Source organism: Schistocerca americana, chromosome 1 (genome assembly GCF_021461395.2).
Source record: "Schistocerca americana isolate TAMUIC-IGC-003095 chromosome 1, iqSchAmer2.1, whole genome shotgun sequence".
Classification (NCBI taxonomy): domain Eukaryota; kingdom Metazoa; phylum Arthropoda; class Insecta; order Orthoptera; family Acrididae; genus Schistocerca; species Schistocerca americana.
Genome location: NC_060119.1, coordinates 1,040,956,205 through 1,040,972,175, shown reverse-complemented (window position 1 = coordinate 1,040,972,175; position 15,971 = coordinate 1,040,956,205). Strand labels below are relative to the sequence as shown.

General features: G+C 43.3%; 1 protein-coding gene across 1 annotated transcript in view; it reads right to left on the bottom strand.

The window, feature by feature from the left end:
• Positions 1–512: 512 nt before the first annotated feature.
• The window catches only part of LOC124596161 (phospholipase B1, membrane-associated-like), a 65,837-nt gene continuing 50,378 nt past the window's right edge, over positions 513–15,971 (bottom strand). Inside the window, exons 5-7 of the mRNA XM_047135199.1 lie at positions 11,154–11,308; positions 6,109–6,274; positions 513–1,132 (exon numbers count right to left, since the gene is read on the bottom strand). Of these exons, the coding sequence (XP_046991155.1) occupies positions 975–1,132; positions 6,109–6,274; positions 11,154–11,308 (479 nt within the window). The 3' untranslated portion in view covers positions 513–974. The remainder of the gene's footprint in view (positions 1,133–6,108; positions 6,275–11,153; positions 11,309–15,971) is intronic.

The following is a 15,971-nucleotide window of genomic DNA, read 5'->3' as shown; positions in this document are numbered from 1 at the left end:
GGTAAAACAACTAACAACTAACGTCATCCACTCTGGACGTGGGTGAAGAACGTTATTTCTTAAGGCACATGAAATATTTCCCGTGTCAGTTTCATTTTTCCCGTTCTATATAAAATGTTACTACATAGTTCTATTATTTAATGATGTGATAAATAAAATGAAGAGGTCAGTTCATTAAGACATAGAAGCCTATTTATAAACATAACCGTAAATAATTATATTAAAAACCAATATGTTCATCTACACGCAAAAATCAAAATTTCAGTTACAAAAATTACATTCTGCACTCATATATATATATATATTCGTGAGGTATAGTTATTACAACCAAAACAACAATCTTAATAAAAATTCTTTCGTATTTTTTAACAAAAAACGCGTTTGTTTTAACTCAATCTCATTTGGCATGCGAAATGAATCAATCCGTGTAACAGATCTCATTAACTTCCGAGCTTGATCTTCCGGCAACAATGAATCTGATAGAATCAGGTTTCGATAAAGAGGAATAGAAAAGAACAGATAGTTAATTGTGGTTCAAATGGAGTGCCTTACAACAAGTTTTAAGAGTGAAGGTTGTGAAAATGGTATTAAGAAATACAGAGTAAAATAACGATCCTTTTTTAAATGAGCTGACGCCTGCACGGACTGCCCAATAAAAATCAGAAACTGGTAGCCTTTGTGTCGTTACATACATAGTGGATAATATGTCTGCAATGATCATCTGTTGGTTTACCATTCTTTACCTGCAGCCTTGATTGCAGAATAAATTATGCTGGTTTCCCCCTGTTGTGTCAGCCACAATTACGTCCTTTGTTCGCTAGAAGAATGTTGTGGTTAGCATCAACAGGTGAAAGTGATTTCCACTAGATGTCTGCAGCTGGCAGTAGTAAGAGAGGCAGCCCTATAAATCTCAGTTAAACCTCTAAGTGCTTGACCTTTTCCCTCCCTAAGTGATATATGGCATTTACAAGGTGCTACTGCCGCCCGGTATCAAAGAACTTGTTGGAGTTGTTGCGGGTGAAGAAATAGGGCGCCTCCGCAGAGGGGCACAGGAAGCGCTGCATCAGAGGCCGCCATCCCTCTGTCTTGTTGCCTACGGGCTCCAGCACGTTGTTCCACAGCGCGTTGGCGACTGCAAACAAAGGATAAACACATCACTACCGGCAGTCCACCTCCAGACAGTGTGAACAATTGAAAGGCACCAATACGTATCATGGTCTGCCAAAAATAGGCGGCATGGCCACCATGCACGAAGCACTGGAAAACTAGCTGACATCACACACACACACGTAGGCATTTTGGTAGTAGCTAAACACCAACAAATGTTAAAAACCAAATTGTTATCCATAACTAGTCATAAATGATTTTCTTCATTCTGTCGACTGTATTCAATTTTTTAAAGAGGATAACATCTTTTCTTATCTTGAATTACTATTCGCATTCGCTTGAAAGTGTGGAAAACATTAAATTGAAATTTGGTGCAAAAATAAAAAACATCAAAACGAAAGTACAAATTTTTATACATATTTCGATAGACAGAACAGTATTTATTCGTGTACATAGATGTATTTAACAAGAACGCTCTTCGCACGCCCGTTGAAATTTTAATTTATTTTCGTGTGTCCTGTAATGAAAAATAATCTGACTTTTATTAAAAACTAAAATTCTGTGTTTGTCAATTAATATTTCCCATTTTTGATAAATGTAGAATTTACATAAAACTAAAGTAAATATTTCTGCTAGAGACATTGACATCAGTGATTTCACCATCAGAAAACCTATTATAACACGTACTGGGTTACTGACATATACGCTAATAAGCTAGAAATCTTCCGCACATAAGAGCGCTCGGAAATCTTCTAATCTTCAAAGGTGATTTTTTGTTTTTAGTTTTGTTGTGAATTGTATAGTACTGGCTTTAATATCAGTGCAAATGCAGTGTGTGAAGACATTCACATCATCCCAAACATTTTTGATCGAGTGCGGCAGTCCACTGGATGCAGTTGATAGGTATTCTGTAATGCTGGAGGCAGTCGTTTGGAATATACGATTAGTTTTGTTCGTTTACGTTTAGCGTTAGATTCGGTAATAGTGTCAATTTTTGAAACTTATTTTCCAGGCTTTACGGAATGTAGTAGATATCTTTTAGTTCCTTTTATTTGATGTTCATTTTTATGATTCATGCCCTATATATTCAGGACAATTTTAAATGTGAACATTTTTAGCTAAGTTTTGCGATGACTGCTAGGGATATCAGCCACATGTTTCGGAGGTTTCGCCCTCCATCATCAGGTGAATATACGACAATTAATAGGACAAATACGTGTTGGTTTTATAAATACAAAAATACATAACATAAAACTCTATTACCCAATAGAAGTTAAAGACAACTGCTGGACCTAGAAACATGTATCAGCTGACTTGATATATGAGTGACTAACAGAACGCAGTAAGTTTATGCTTGTCGGGGAACTTTCAACATAAATCAAAGAAACAACATGGTTGTCCCAATGAGCATGATAGGATTTCTAATGTTCTCACTGAACATGCAGATAAGATCAACAATGTTATCCGATTGTTCGTTAACCACGCTGCTTTCTGCAGGACATTATCGACATTGGACGGTCCCAGTGAAATGCAGAAAGATCTGGACAAAATTTCCACTTGATTTAATGAATGGCTGTGCTTCGCGACCTTATCAAATAGACATGACAGTACAACAGCAGACTTGGAAGGATTTAAGAGATGCACTGATGGTGTAGCCAATATGAAAATAAACTGCAATGACTGGAAAAAACTGCATTGTACTCGAGACACCTTGTATTAGAGAAAGAATGTGCGACATTTTTTGCCACTGTGGTCGTATATTTCACAGTGACCTTGAGAATAATATAAGAGAGACTACGGAGCGTACAGTAATGTAGACATTTGTCAGTATACGAATGAAATACAACAGCAAACTACTAACACTGAAACTAATTGAGTACGTTGAGGTAGATTCAAAAAACTCAAGTATTAACTATATAACATCAGCAACAGAGCATAGAGCTCCAGTGCTCAAGCAATGTATGCTCAATGAAACTGGGTGCACTACCGAAGCGCCTGCGTGCTTTTGCATAGGGGAGCTCAGAGCACTGTTGCCGGAATACACCTGAAGATGGCAGAAGACTGCGCCGAAATGCCGTGGCATCAAGTTGCTTGACATCTGGCAGTTCACCAGGAATTTCAAGGAAAGATCTAACATCAGTTACTCTCCAACACGACTTACGCCATCAGATCAAAAGTGTCTGGACACGCTTATGTACGGAAGAACTGGCCATTAGATGACACGAGAAGCGGGCCAGTCAGTATAAAAGGGGGCAATAGCAGCAAAACGGATCGGGCAGTCGGGCTCGGTGTCTTCAAACGCGCACAAGTCACTGGCTGTCACTTAAGTAACAAATTCGCCAAGGACATTTCAACCCTTCTGAAGCAGCCCAAGTCGACTGTTGTAATTGTGAAAGTGGAACGTGTAGGAACAACCAAAAGTAAATCAAGACCAGGCGTACCTAATGAGCTAATGATCAGGGATCGTCGAGCATTGTGGAGGGTCGTTGTAAAAAAGCGTATGAAATCAGGGGAAAGAATTACCATTGAGCTCCAAAGTGCTACGAACAGTCCAGCTAGCACAGTGGCTGTGTGTATCGAGTTAAAAGAATGGGTTACAATACTCCTGCAGCTTCTTACAAACCACACATTTCTGGTGTCACTGCGAAGCGATGCTCGAGGTGGTCTAAAGAGCGATGGCACTGGACAGAGGATGACTGGAAACGGGTGATCTGGAGTGATGAATCACGCTGTACCTTGTGGCAATCCGATGGAAGGGTCTGGGTTTGGCGTAGGCCTGGAGAACTTTACCTGACATCAGGTGGAAGGGCGAAAGTGAAGTGCGGACGAGGTGGTGTTGCCTAATGGGGTGTTTTGCTTGGTTAGGGTGTACTCCCCTTATTGTGATAACAAAATGCTCTGTACAGGATATGAACACATTTGTTTACCGTACAGCAGTGGTTCCCAGCCTGTGTATCATTACACCCTAAGGGGTAAAACGAAAATTTCTGAGGGATAAAAACAGAATTGTTCATTTTAGTTTCGGTAAAGCTATTTCTGTTATCGCTAATTCCTGAGGCTGTAATACTTATTACATAAGTCGACAAAAGTACATCTTTAAATATTAGCATTAACGTGTGACACAATGTGGTGAAACGAACTTATCAACGAAAATCTCCTCACATAGTCCACCGACTACATACATACTTCTTACTATGCATCTACAACAGCAAAATGGAGACTTATACATCATATATACTTAAATATCTCATTGAAATGCCTTTTCTGAGTTGTTGATAGGTCCCGCAATAGACCAGAAATTGCTTCATTGTTCACTTCGAAGCAATAAACGAACTGACTGACAGTGCGACAACAATAATTACGTAATGGCTACTCCACTACTGCAAGGCCTACACTTTATTATTACTATATTATTATTAGCGGCAGTCTTCAGACACAAAGCATTCACAATCTGAAGTTGTCCGATATTTGCCAATTCAGAAGTAAGGAGTTCAGCAATCAAGTGATTTTCAAGCATTATTTTCGTGCACGTATTTTAATTTGGTTTATTTTGAACGAGGGTGCATGATGTGGGTGAAGCAAGTGCACAGCAAGCATGTTTTGTAACAATTATCTACTGCCAATGAGGATAGTTAGCTTTCTTTTCCGAGATGGAATTTTAGGTAGCAATCGCGACGCACTGAAAATTGTTTCATTGTTCTATAAAAAAGCGGTGTTAGAAATAACAGTACCAATTGCCTAAAAATGTTAAAATGTGGGTTAATTCCTAAGGGACCAAACTGCCGAAGTCATCGGTCCCTAGACTTAGACACTACTTAAACTAACTTATGGTAAGAACAACACACACACCAATGCCCGAGGGAGGACTCGAACCTCCGGCGGGAGGGGCAACCCAGTCCGTGTCATGGCGCCTCGGACTGCGCGGCCATTCCGCGCGGCAGCAGTTGTCTCATTGACTCATTAGTTCATGTTTTAATGCAACTACAAGCATTAAATAACGTTTATCTTTCGTCATTTCGAAATGGAATTGCTCAAAGGAAGATATGTTACGCGCTTATGTTGGTGGTTGATAGTGGTGGTGGTATGGGGGCAGGGGTAGGGTGATGAGGATACTAGCTAATATCTGATTGCATTAAGGTTGGGGACCACGCCTTAGAGTAACAGTATGTCAAGAACACCGTAACGTAAAGCATCATTTGTCAGCCAGTTCCTTGGGGAAAATAGCATTCCTGTAATGGACTGGTCTGGCCAGAGCCCTGAGTTGAAGAACCCAATGGAACTCTTTTTGGATCGATTAGAACGTCACCTGCCCTCCAAACCACAGTGTTCAACACCACTACCTTCTCTGGTTCCGGATGTTGAGGAAGAATGGACTGCCAATCCTTCCACAGGCATATAGATCCACCATTGAAAGCGTCTGCAGCAGAGTTCAAGCCGCCATGAAGGTGAAGCGTGGTCGCACATCATATTAATATTCCCTAACACGTGTTCGAATACTTTGATCAGATAATGTATGTCTAACTACTAACGTCCAGTAGTGTCCAATGCAGAAAATCAGATTGGAAGTGTCGCTCGAGTAGGAACCAGCAGAAGTTAGATACCTCATTTTCGTTCCACTCCATTTGTTGCGCTATTCGGACGTGAGTCCTTATTCTTGATGTTTACCTACAGACACCCTTAAGAAATACCTCCAAGTTTTATGGCACCTGTTTGAAATACCGCGTATGTGAGGTAATAGAGAAGGTGCACTTCAGAGACAAGATTCCATTGCATACCAAACCATCGTGCAAAGACGACGTGCATCAGGAAAGGAACACTGCCTTTCTACGATAGCTTTTTGTTACCACTGATATGGTTCCTGAATTAATACATCACAAAATACTTTGGAGACAAGATTAACCCGTGAGTACTAAGAGGTAAGATCCCATGTTAGTTCGAGAGTATTCAAGTGTACAGATGAAAGGACTTAACTCCTTAAGACTAGTACTCTTAAGTACTCACTGAGGGCGTGAGCTTTCTGGCTAAAGTGGAAGCAGTCAGGCGCGAAGTAGCTGAGGTCTGGCGCCGCGCCGAACCACGTGTTCACGTCAGCGGGACTCTCCACGCCCAGGAAGAACGGCTGCAGCACCACCGCGAACTCTTCGTTCTCGAAGCGATCATCCAGCGCCTGTTGAGAACGACGCAATTGCTGAGTCTCGTGTGCCCGCTTCAACGCTCTCTCTCTCTCTCTCTCTCTCTCTCTCTCTCTCTCTCACACACACACACACACACACACACACACACACACACAGTACCAGTACATATTATATTAAATATGGTACAACACTGAATAAATCCTATTACATGATTCGCAAGTGGTATATAAATTTAACGGAAATGGATATTGTTATAAACCTTACATTCAATACAGTTTTCGTAGTCGTAAGTCGATAAATTTGTGTGATTATCATACAAAGAGGTAAGCAGTCGTTGTCTATGGAAAATTTGCGGAAGAGGTGCATTATAAATACATCAAAATACAAATAAAATATGTTAGTTTTTGTCGTGATTCTATCATTCAGCTGCCAAGTCGAAATAATGCTTATTACACAACCACTGTGTGTTTGAATCGACTATCACAAAATAAACAAACGCGCACAATGATATTAAAACAGCTTACATGAAACAGAATACCGAAACATTGGCACAAATATCGTTACATACACATTCGACATACTTAAACAAATTCTGCAATTTGTATGAGTTGACATGTCCAAATGATAGTTTCATAAAATCTACGTCTAATAAATTCAACATTGGTGTGTCATAACTAGACCAAAGAAAGGTTTTCTTGGGAAGACACATTCGGAATTATCAATGAATAGTCAGTTTGGTAGTGGTACGAGTAAAGATATTAAGGAAGATTATAGCTTAACGTCCCGTCGACAGTGAGGTTATTAGAGAGAGAGCACAAGCAAGGAGTAAGGATATATGGGGAAGGAAGTCTTCCACTCCCTTTTAAAGGAGCCGTCACGATATTTGCCTTAAGCGATTTAGGGAAATGACGGAATGTCTAAATGTGGGTGGCCGGATGGGGAACTGAACCACCGTCTTTGAAAATTGAAGTCCAGTGTGCCAACCACTGCACCACCTCGTTCGGTTTGATAGTGGGAGGGAAGTTTGGGGGGAGAGGTTAAAATTGTTAAGAAAGCGTCCAAAGCTCGACTGTAGTCAGCAGCTTAAAGTGGACGCAGGTTGCAGTAGCTGTGCAGAGATGACGAGGTTTGCGCAGGACATGTAAGAACGGAGTGTCGCACCAGAGCAGTCGCCCGACTGAAGACCACAACAAAAACAAAAACGACATTAAACAGGTATGTGCAGGTGGCAAGCCTACAATTTATTGTTTTCAACGTCATAGCTCTGGCCATATATTTGAGGCTGTTGTTGACACTCAGCTGCACGGATACAGTTACAATTGCAGGCTTGTTATCACACTGAGAATACAATGACGTTAAATTCAAAACATATAGCTTTTATTTGTCAATTCTTGGGACTTTTCGGCTTATATTAAGAGTAATATTAAACCGGTAGAACTAAATTAAGTTTGTTGGATCTTCATGTAAGGACACAAGCATGTATTTGTTGTCCATTAATTACGTGTCTCCTTTCCTTTATTTTATTTTGTAAAATTGTACCGGTAATCTGATGATCTGCAATATTGCCAGTGCTTTCAACAGGTGCGGTGTACTCAGTATCTCTTGTACTTCTATAGTCTTGGACTGGAACCGGATTATAATTGAGTTCAGTTACTTTCACGACGTTCGTGTGATCATTCACTGTTTGTTATGACGACATGGGGCATGTGCTGCCACACATCTATGCCTGTTTGTGGTAAATGTCTTATAGACAGTTCACGTGACATAACGACACATGCCAGTGTCGTGCTGAAGATGGAATTTGGCTCCATACATGCCCGGAATTAAAAAAAAAAAAAAAAAAGAAATTCAAGCAGCCGATTTTTGCACTTAGACAACAACAGTGAAGCCCTTGAATTTCATGCGAGCTGCAGAGCACCATGTGTGTAAAACCAAGAAGTAATCGAGTAACGCTGGCCGTAGTGGCCGAGCGGTTCTAGGTGCTACAGTCTGGAACCGCGCGACTGCTACGGTCGCAGGTTCGAATCCTGCCTCGGACATGGATGTGTGTGATGTCCTTAGGTTAGTTAGGTATAAGTAGTTCAAAGTTCTAGATGACTGATGACCTCAGAAGTTAAGTCCTATAGTGCTCAGAGTCATTTGAACCATTTTTTAAATCGTGTACCTCCAGGACGTCTGCCAGAAACTTCTGACGGATTACCGTTGACGAACGTTTTATCTAAAGGTGAACATTAAATATGATCGAAACTACACTTCCGTCACATTTGTCTCACAATTTAAAACCCTCAGCTGCTACAGTCTGACTGAATGACTGCTTTCATGAGGCTCCTGCTGATGCCCTGCCTCGTCCTGGTCGTATCGAAGTTTGCATCTCTCTCTAATGGATTTGTCTTTAATAGGACGTAACATGCTATTCCTCCTTCGATGACGTTCATGACGATTCGACGGAAACAATATGTCTTACTTCAGTTTCTTTTTTGGCATAAAAGACAAGACATAATCTTTTATTTGTACATTTTCATCATTAGCTGGCCATTAGGTCTTAGGTGTCCGCAGCTCGTGGTCATGAGGTAGCATCTCGCTTCCAGCGTACGTTTGTCTCAGGTTCGATACCTGACGGGGTCAGGGGTTTTCTCTGCCTTGTGATGACTGGGTGCTGTGTGTCTTTCATGATCATTTCATCATCATTGACTCGCAAGTCGCAGAAGTGGCGTCAACTGAATACTTGCAATACGGCGGCCGAACTTCCCCGCATGGGGCCTCCCGGCCAGCAATGCCATTAGATTATTTCATTTCAGGTCTTAGGTCTTATGCTGTTCATTTGCACCGTTTCTCCTGAGATGTAAAGCGTTGTCGAACTGGAAAAACACTACTAACCGTCGGAAATATCTATCTTATGTAAGTGAACTACCATGCCCGCACTGAAACGTCACAGTGACCTATTAACTTCAGATGGTACATCCGTAGAATGCTATGATCTGCATGATTTTGGCCACTGAATACGTATGGCATTTTCGGAGTTGCATATAAATTGAATTAGAGAACGAAATGAATAGACTGTGCGAACAATTCGTATTTCAGCATGAGCACCACGTCATACGAATATCCTGTGGACCACAATCGTAAGGGACGGCCAGTAAGTTTCATTTAGGAGAAGATAGCCGTGTACTATAGTGTGATTGGTTTAATAATCATTTTACTTAAGTTTATCAATTTCATCAGATGAGTCAAAATTTTGTGTTTGGTTTTCTTTCCAGTATTTATACTTAACATAGGTTTCACTGTATGTCCAGTGCACTCCTTAATCATAGTAGCATAATAAGTATCGCAGGTGGTAGCTTCCTTGAACTAGTGTCATCAAACATGATACTAGAAGGATGTTCAGGTTTTTTTATATTTTTCTTCAAACAAGAAGCCTTATGACATAAATGAGATTTCTGTGTAGAAGCAGAAGGTCGAATTACGCCAATTCTGATTAGTAGTTTAAACGATTTTAATTAGTTAAATATGGATAAAAATACATCGATAACTTCCGAAATATTTTGCCTTCACACTATTCGATTTCAGAGCTGTAATCAAACTTAGTTATTGACACGTATACCGATAACACTCTATTTTTATTTTGGAATTTTTATAGTGATATACTTTTTGTACATTTTAGCTATACCACCATCACGCCCATCCGGTTCAGTCAACGTAGTATAAACTCTATTTACATATGAACAGAACCGGCAATCTGTCTCGAACGTTCATTTTTATTATGCTCTACTGAATACTGCTTGAAATTAGCGTTCATCTCAATTTAAAATTATGTGAATGTTATGAACTTTTGCGGCAAGTTAAAAGTGTGGGCCAGAGCAAGCTTCGAACCTGGGACTTCGTATTTTTCGAGCAGTTGCTCTATCCCATTTTTTTTTAAATCTCGTTCTGTCCGTTACTGTTCGTTCCATTTGTTCGGGGAGGACGTCCAATGTCACCACTTGAAGTTCATTGTTTATCCATTTACTCAGTCTTTTTGTTACAAAGGACGACTAACCCTTTGACCGAACACGCTGGCGTCCCACTGAGTTAGGCAAGCATGAGACAGGAGTGGCCCTCAGAGGTTCATTTGCAGCATCACCTACGTAGCTGCCTGGTTAGCGAGGTCGAAAGTTCAGCATGGTTGGCAGTCATATGAAGTCCCCATGCTCGTTTCCCAATACTACCAGGCATTTTTCCTCGGTGGAAAATGGATACATTCAATCTTGTGATGACAATTGAGGCTCTGCTTGATCGAGTACTAGCGGTTTCATGTCTGCTAACGCGATAACAGTCCAGGGAGCAGTGTGTTTGTCCCACGCCTTTCCACACCTCATCTCGATGAGACAATTGGTTGAGGATTAAGCGGCTGTCGGTCGTAACCGAATAGGGGATTCTATGGCCGGAACAGCAACTTGCCTTTCCTTCTGTTTTCTAGTATCTTTAAAACTTCACAGAAATCCTGCTGCATATGCGGAAGAAAGAGTATTGTAAAGAAATGACTTAGCTACAGGCTAGGATAAGCTGTGATGGGAAGTCGTGACTCGTGCTTGGATAGCTCAGTCCATTGAACACTTTCCCGCTTGACATAAGGGCCCGAAGACTGAATGCTAGTTCAGCACGCAATATGCCAGGATGTTCCAAATCAGTGAAAATAAAGGATAATTTTAATTAAAGTAAAATTAAAAAGATGATAATTTAAATTCGGATGTAAAAGCTATAATTAGGACGTGTGGCTTGGTTGTTGTCAAAACAAGTCACAAGCCAAAAGTACAACATCCTCAGCTGAAGGTAGGCAGTGACAAGCGGTGAGTGATCTGACAGCAGCAGGTGATCCAGCACATGCAGTACGACGGAGACAGGAGAGGAACCTTGTGGGCTAGCGGGACGGACCAGTTGTCGCTCGGCGTCCCAGTAGCCCTGCAGCAGCGCCGCGACGGACGTCGCCTTGACGCGCTCGGCGCCACCGAACAGGCAGGAGCACAGCACCAGCTGCTTCACGTGGCACACGACCGGCACGTTCTGCATGTCGCGCAGCTGCAGCAGGTCTGCGGGCACCAGAGTGACGTACAGGCGTGAAAGCGGACCGGCCACACCACAGCGCGTAGGCTGTCAACAGTCGCAGTGAATCACACCTCTACTACCGCTTTGTACTAGCACTAAACATGAAAGCCTTAGATACACTGGTAAAATGAAACATTATGACAACTTGCTTAACGTTGAATTCATCAAATGAACTCGCAATTGCGACTAAGGACTACCAGTCAGCTGTTGAATGGAATGACGATAGTGCAAATTTGTGTCGGACCGGGACTCGAACCCGGATTTACCGCTTATCGCGAGTGGTCGCCTTACCATGCATGCATGACCGCTGCATCGTAATCAGATTAACATAGGCACTGCAATATCGTATTTATCTACTGATACCCGGCAAGCGACTTTGAAGTACAAAGTCGGACTTGTACGGGAACGTGCATAATGTATGTACGAGTACAGGTCGTAGACGCATGGTTGACGCCTTATGGGACTTTGAGTCCGGTCGCGAGTCTTGCACGGATAGCCAAAATGGTAAGGCGACTGCTCGCGATAAGCGGGAAATCCGGCTTCGAGTCCCGGTCCGGCACAAATTTTCATTGTCGTCATTTCATTTTACAGCTGATGGTACTTCGTATTCGCCATTGAGAATTCATTTGATGTCTTTCGAAACGGCTGTGACTCTTCCTTTGGGCGCGCAAGCATGTCCAAAGGAACTTTGCGTCGTAATCAGAGTAGCACAGGCAGTGCAATACGGTGGTCTAGCGGTTCTGACGCTGCAGTCCGGCACAGCGGGACTGCTACGGTCGCAGGTTCGAATCCTGCCTCGGGCATGGGTGTGTGTGATGTCCTTAGGTTAGTTAGGTTTAAGTAGTTCTAAGCCCTAGGGGACTTATGACCTAAGATGTTGAGTCCCATAGTGCTCAGAGCCATTTTTTTGCAGTGCAATATCGTGCTTAACAGTGTGTTGTTCCGCATTTGGAGAGCGATACAGCAGAGATTCTGCATTGTACAGATTCGACAAGATCTTCGTGGTCTTCTAGAGATGTATGGTACCAGAATTCGTTACAAGTGCCAAGCAATTCCGGCAAAATACTGGCCGGAGGTTTATGACCGCCGAGCCGGAGCCTGATAGCGTCCGAGACGTGTTCTGTTGTTCAGATCAGGCTATTTTCGTGGCCAGGAGACATGAGACTTCATCATGTGTGAGTTCACTACCCTCCCTTTCAAACCACAGTAGCAAAGGTATGGCACTGTGAAATGGACTGTTGTCCTACTGGAAGATGCTACCGCCAACGGGGTAGATGACGAGCATGAAGGGACGGAGGTAGCCTACAGCTATCATCATGGTGACTCAGATTAGTACCAGAGGTCTCATGGAAGCCTTGGTGAATGTTCTCCATAACACAATATAGCCCTCCCCCTCCCCCCTCTCCACCCCACACACCAACCTATCACCATCCCACCTTCTCCTTGACTAAGTGCGGCTCGTGTTTCGAGCAGCGGTTTGCTCGGATTATAGCGTATCCAGAGACTATAATCGCCCTGATGTAACAAGAAATGGAACTCATCCGACCAAGCAACACTTTCCATTAAACCATGGCCCAGACGCCATGATTCCGAGTGCACTGCAGTTGGGAATGACGATGTCGTTCAGTCAAAACGGGACACTTAGGGACCGTATGCTGCACTGCTTTAAATAACTTGAACTGAATGGTACCGTCGGAAACACTCGTGCTTGAAACAGCTTTGCATGCTGGCGTCCGATCTGCCAATAATCGCCACCTACTCCGCTTTACAGATGGGACAAGCCTCCGACCTCTAAGTTTTGTAATGAGACGTGGATATCCAACAACTTGTCACCTACTCGTGGTTTCATCGTTCTTCAGCTACCCTGGATATACACTCCTGGAAATGGAAAAAAGAACACGTTGACACCGGTGTGTCAGACCCACCATACTTGCTCCGGACACTGCGAGAGGGCTGTACAAGCAATGATCACACGCACGGGACAGCGGACACACCAGGAACTGCGGTGTTGGCCGTCGAATGGCGCTAGCTGCGCAGCATTTGTGCACCGCCGCCGTCAGTGTCAGCCAGTTTGCCGTGGCATACGGAGCTCCATCGCAGTCTTTAACACTGGTAGCATGCCGCGACAGCGTGGACGTGAACCGTATGTGCAGTTGACGGACTTTGAGCGAGGGCGTATAGTGGGCATGCGGGAGGCCGGGTGGAAGTACCGCCGAATTGCTCAACACGTGGGGCGTGAGGTCTCCACAGTACATCGATGTTGTCGCCAGTGGTCGGCGGAAGGTGCACGTGCCCGTCGACCTGGGACCGGACCGCAGCGACGCACGGATGCACGCCAAGACCGTAGGATCCTACGCAGTGCCGTAGGGAACCGCACCGCCACTTCCCAGCAAATTAGGGACACTGTTGCTCCTGGGGTATCGGCGAGGACCATTCGCAACCGTCTCCATGAAGCTGGGCTACGGTCCCGCACACCGTTAGGCCGTCTTCCGCTCACGCCCCAACATCGTGCAGCCCGCCTCCAGTGGTGTCGCGACAGGCGTGAATGGAGGGACGAATGGAGACGTGTCGTCTTCAGCGATGAGAGTCGCTTCTGCCTTGGTGCCAATGATGGTCGTATGCGTGTTTGGCGCCGTGCAGGTGAGCGCCACAATCAGGACTGCATACAACCGAGGCACACAGGGCCAACACCCGGCATCATGGTGTGGGGAGCGATCTCCTACACTGGCCGTACACCACTGGTGATCGTCGAGGGGACACTGAATAGTGCACGGTACATCCAAACCGTCATCGAACCCATCGTTCTATCATTCCTAGACCGGCAAGGGAACTTGCTGTTCCAACAGGACAATGTACGTCCGCATGTATCCCGTGCCACCCAACGTGCTCTAGAAGGTGTAAGTCAACTACCCCGGCCAGCAAGATCTCCGGATCTGTCCCCCATTGAGCATGTTTGGGACTGGATGAAGCGTCGTCTCACGCGGTCTGCACGTCCAGCACGAACGCTGGTCCAACTGAGGCGCCAGGTGGAAATGGCATGGCAAGCCGTTCCACAGGACTACATCCAGCATCTCTACGATCGTCTCCATGGGAGAATAGCAGCCTGCATTGCTGCGAAAGGTGGATATACGCTGTACTAGTGCCGACATTGTGCATGCTCTGTTGCCTGTGTCTATGTGCCTGTGGTTCTGTCAGTGTGATCATGTGATGTATCTGACCCCAGGAATGTGTCAATAAAGTTTCCCCTTCCTGGGACAATGAATTCACGGTGTTCTTATTTCAATTTCCAGGAGTGTATTTTCTCGATAGTAGCACACGGATAGCCAGACAGCTTTGCCGTGTCCCACATGCTTGTTTCCAGGCCCTGAGCTATAAAAATTTGGACTCTTATATCAGTGGGTTTTCCATTTTACGGCTTGTATTGCTACAACGATTCCCCATTCGTCTCGGCTTTGCTTGTATACCGGGTTAACCACAAGTACCTCCGGTGACACAAGTACCTCCGTAGTTTCAGAGGACGACTGCGTGAAAACTACTATGAGGCACATAGGAAATAGACGCTTATAAGTGGGTATAGTATCTCTGCATGTTTTAACTCACTATCGTCAAAAACAATAGAATCGATTGTGAAAGACGGATTAATGAATTACCTGAATAAAAACACCCTTTCAAGTGAATCACAGCTTTGTTTCCGAAATGGTAGCCATAGTGGAGTTAAAAAAAGTGGTACTTGATGCTCTTGACAAAGATGAGTGTATCACAGGCATACCTTGAACACTAAGGCTTTTGGTATTGTTGTCCAGAAAATTCTATTACATAACCTAGAAATATTAGGAATAAAAGGGAAGCTAATGACTGGTTCCTATCGTACCTAGCAAACAGGGTACAAAGAGCAGAGATAGCAACTACCTCAAGGTAGCACATTAGGAACAGTACTGTTCCTAATACTATGACTTTCCCAGTAGTGTCAGTCAGGGAGGAAAATTATCTCCACTGATAACGGCAAATCATAGTCACTGATAAAACAACATAACCACTTTCAGAAAAAGCATATGAAATCCTGAAAGAAGTTTACAACTGGTCTATAAGCAGTAAAATGACACTGAACATTAGGAACACTAATATGATGAATTTGAAGAGGGAAAATTTCACTTTTACATAGTACATGATACATCTCTAGTCTGTGTAAGAAATGCAAAATTTCTGAGAACGAATGTTGATTCTTAGTTTAAACGGTGTGAACACACAAAGACACCTGTAGACAGAATGTCATCAGGATGTTATGCACTTAGAGTCACCAGTGCGTAACGGCCACTGTCTTTTAGTTACAATTCATATGTACTCTCAGTGCTTAGCTGTGGCACTCTCATCCGGGGAGCAAATGCACAAAACATGACTTTTTCAAATTCCAGAAAGCGGCCTTACGAACATTAACCGAAAATAGTACTGGAGCTCACTGTAAGGATCGATTCACAGCACTGGGGATTTTAACTGCACCGTGTGAGAATATTTACCAGTTAGCTGTACACATGAAAAATAGCATTAATAACTACTACAGAAAGAACTATGTACATGACTATGAAACAAGATCTGGTATGAATTTAATTTTATCCTGAAAGAACAAGACATAAAACAAAATTTTAAATC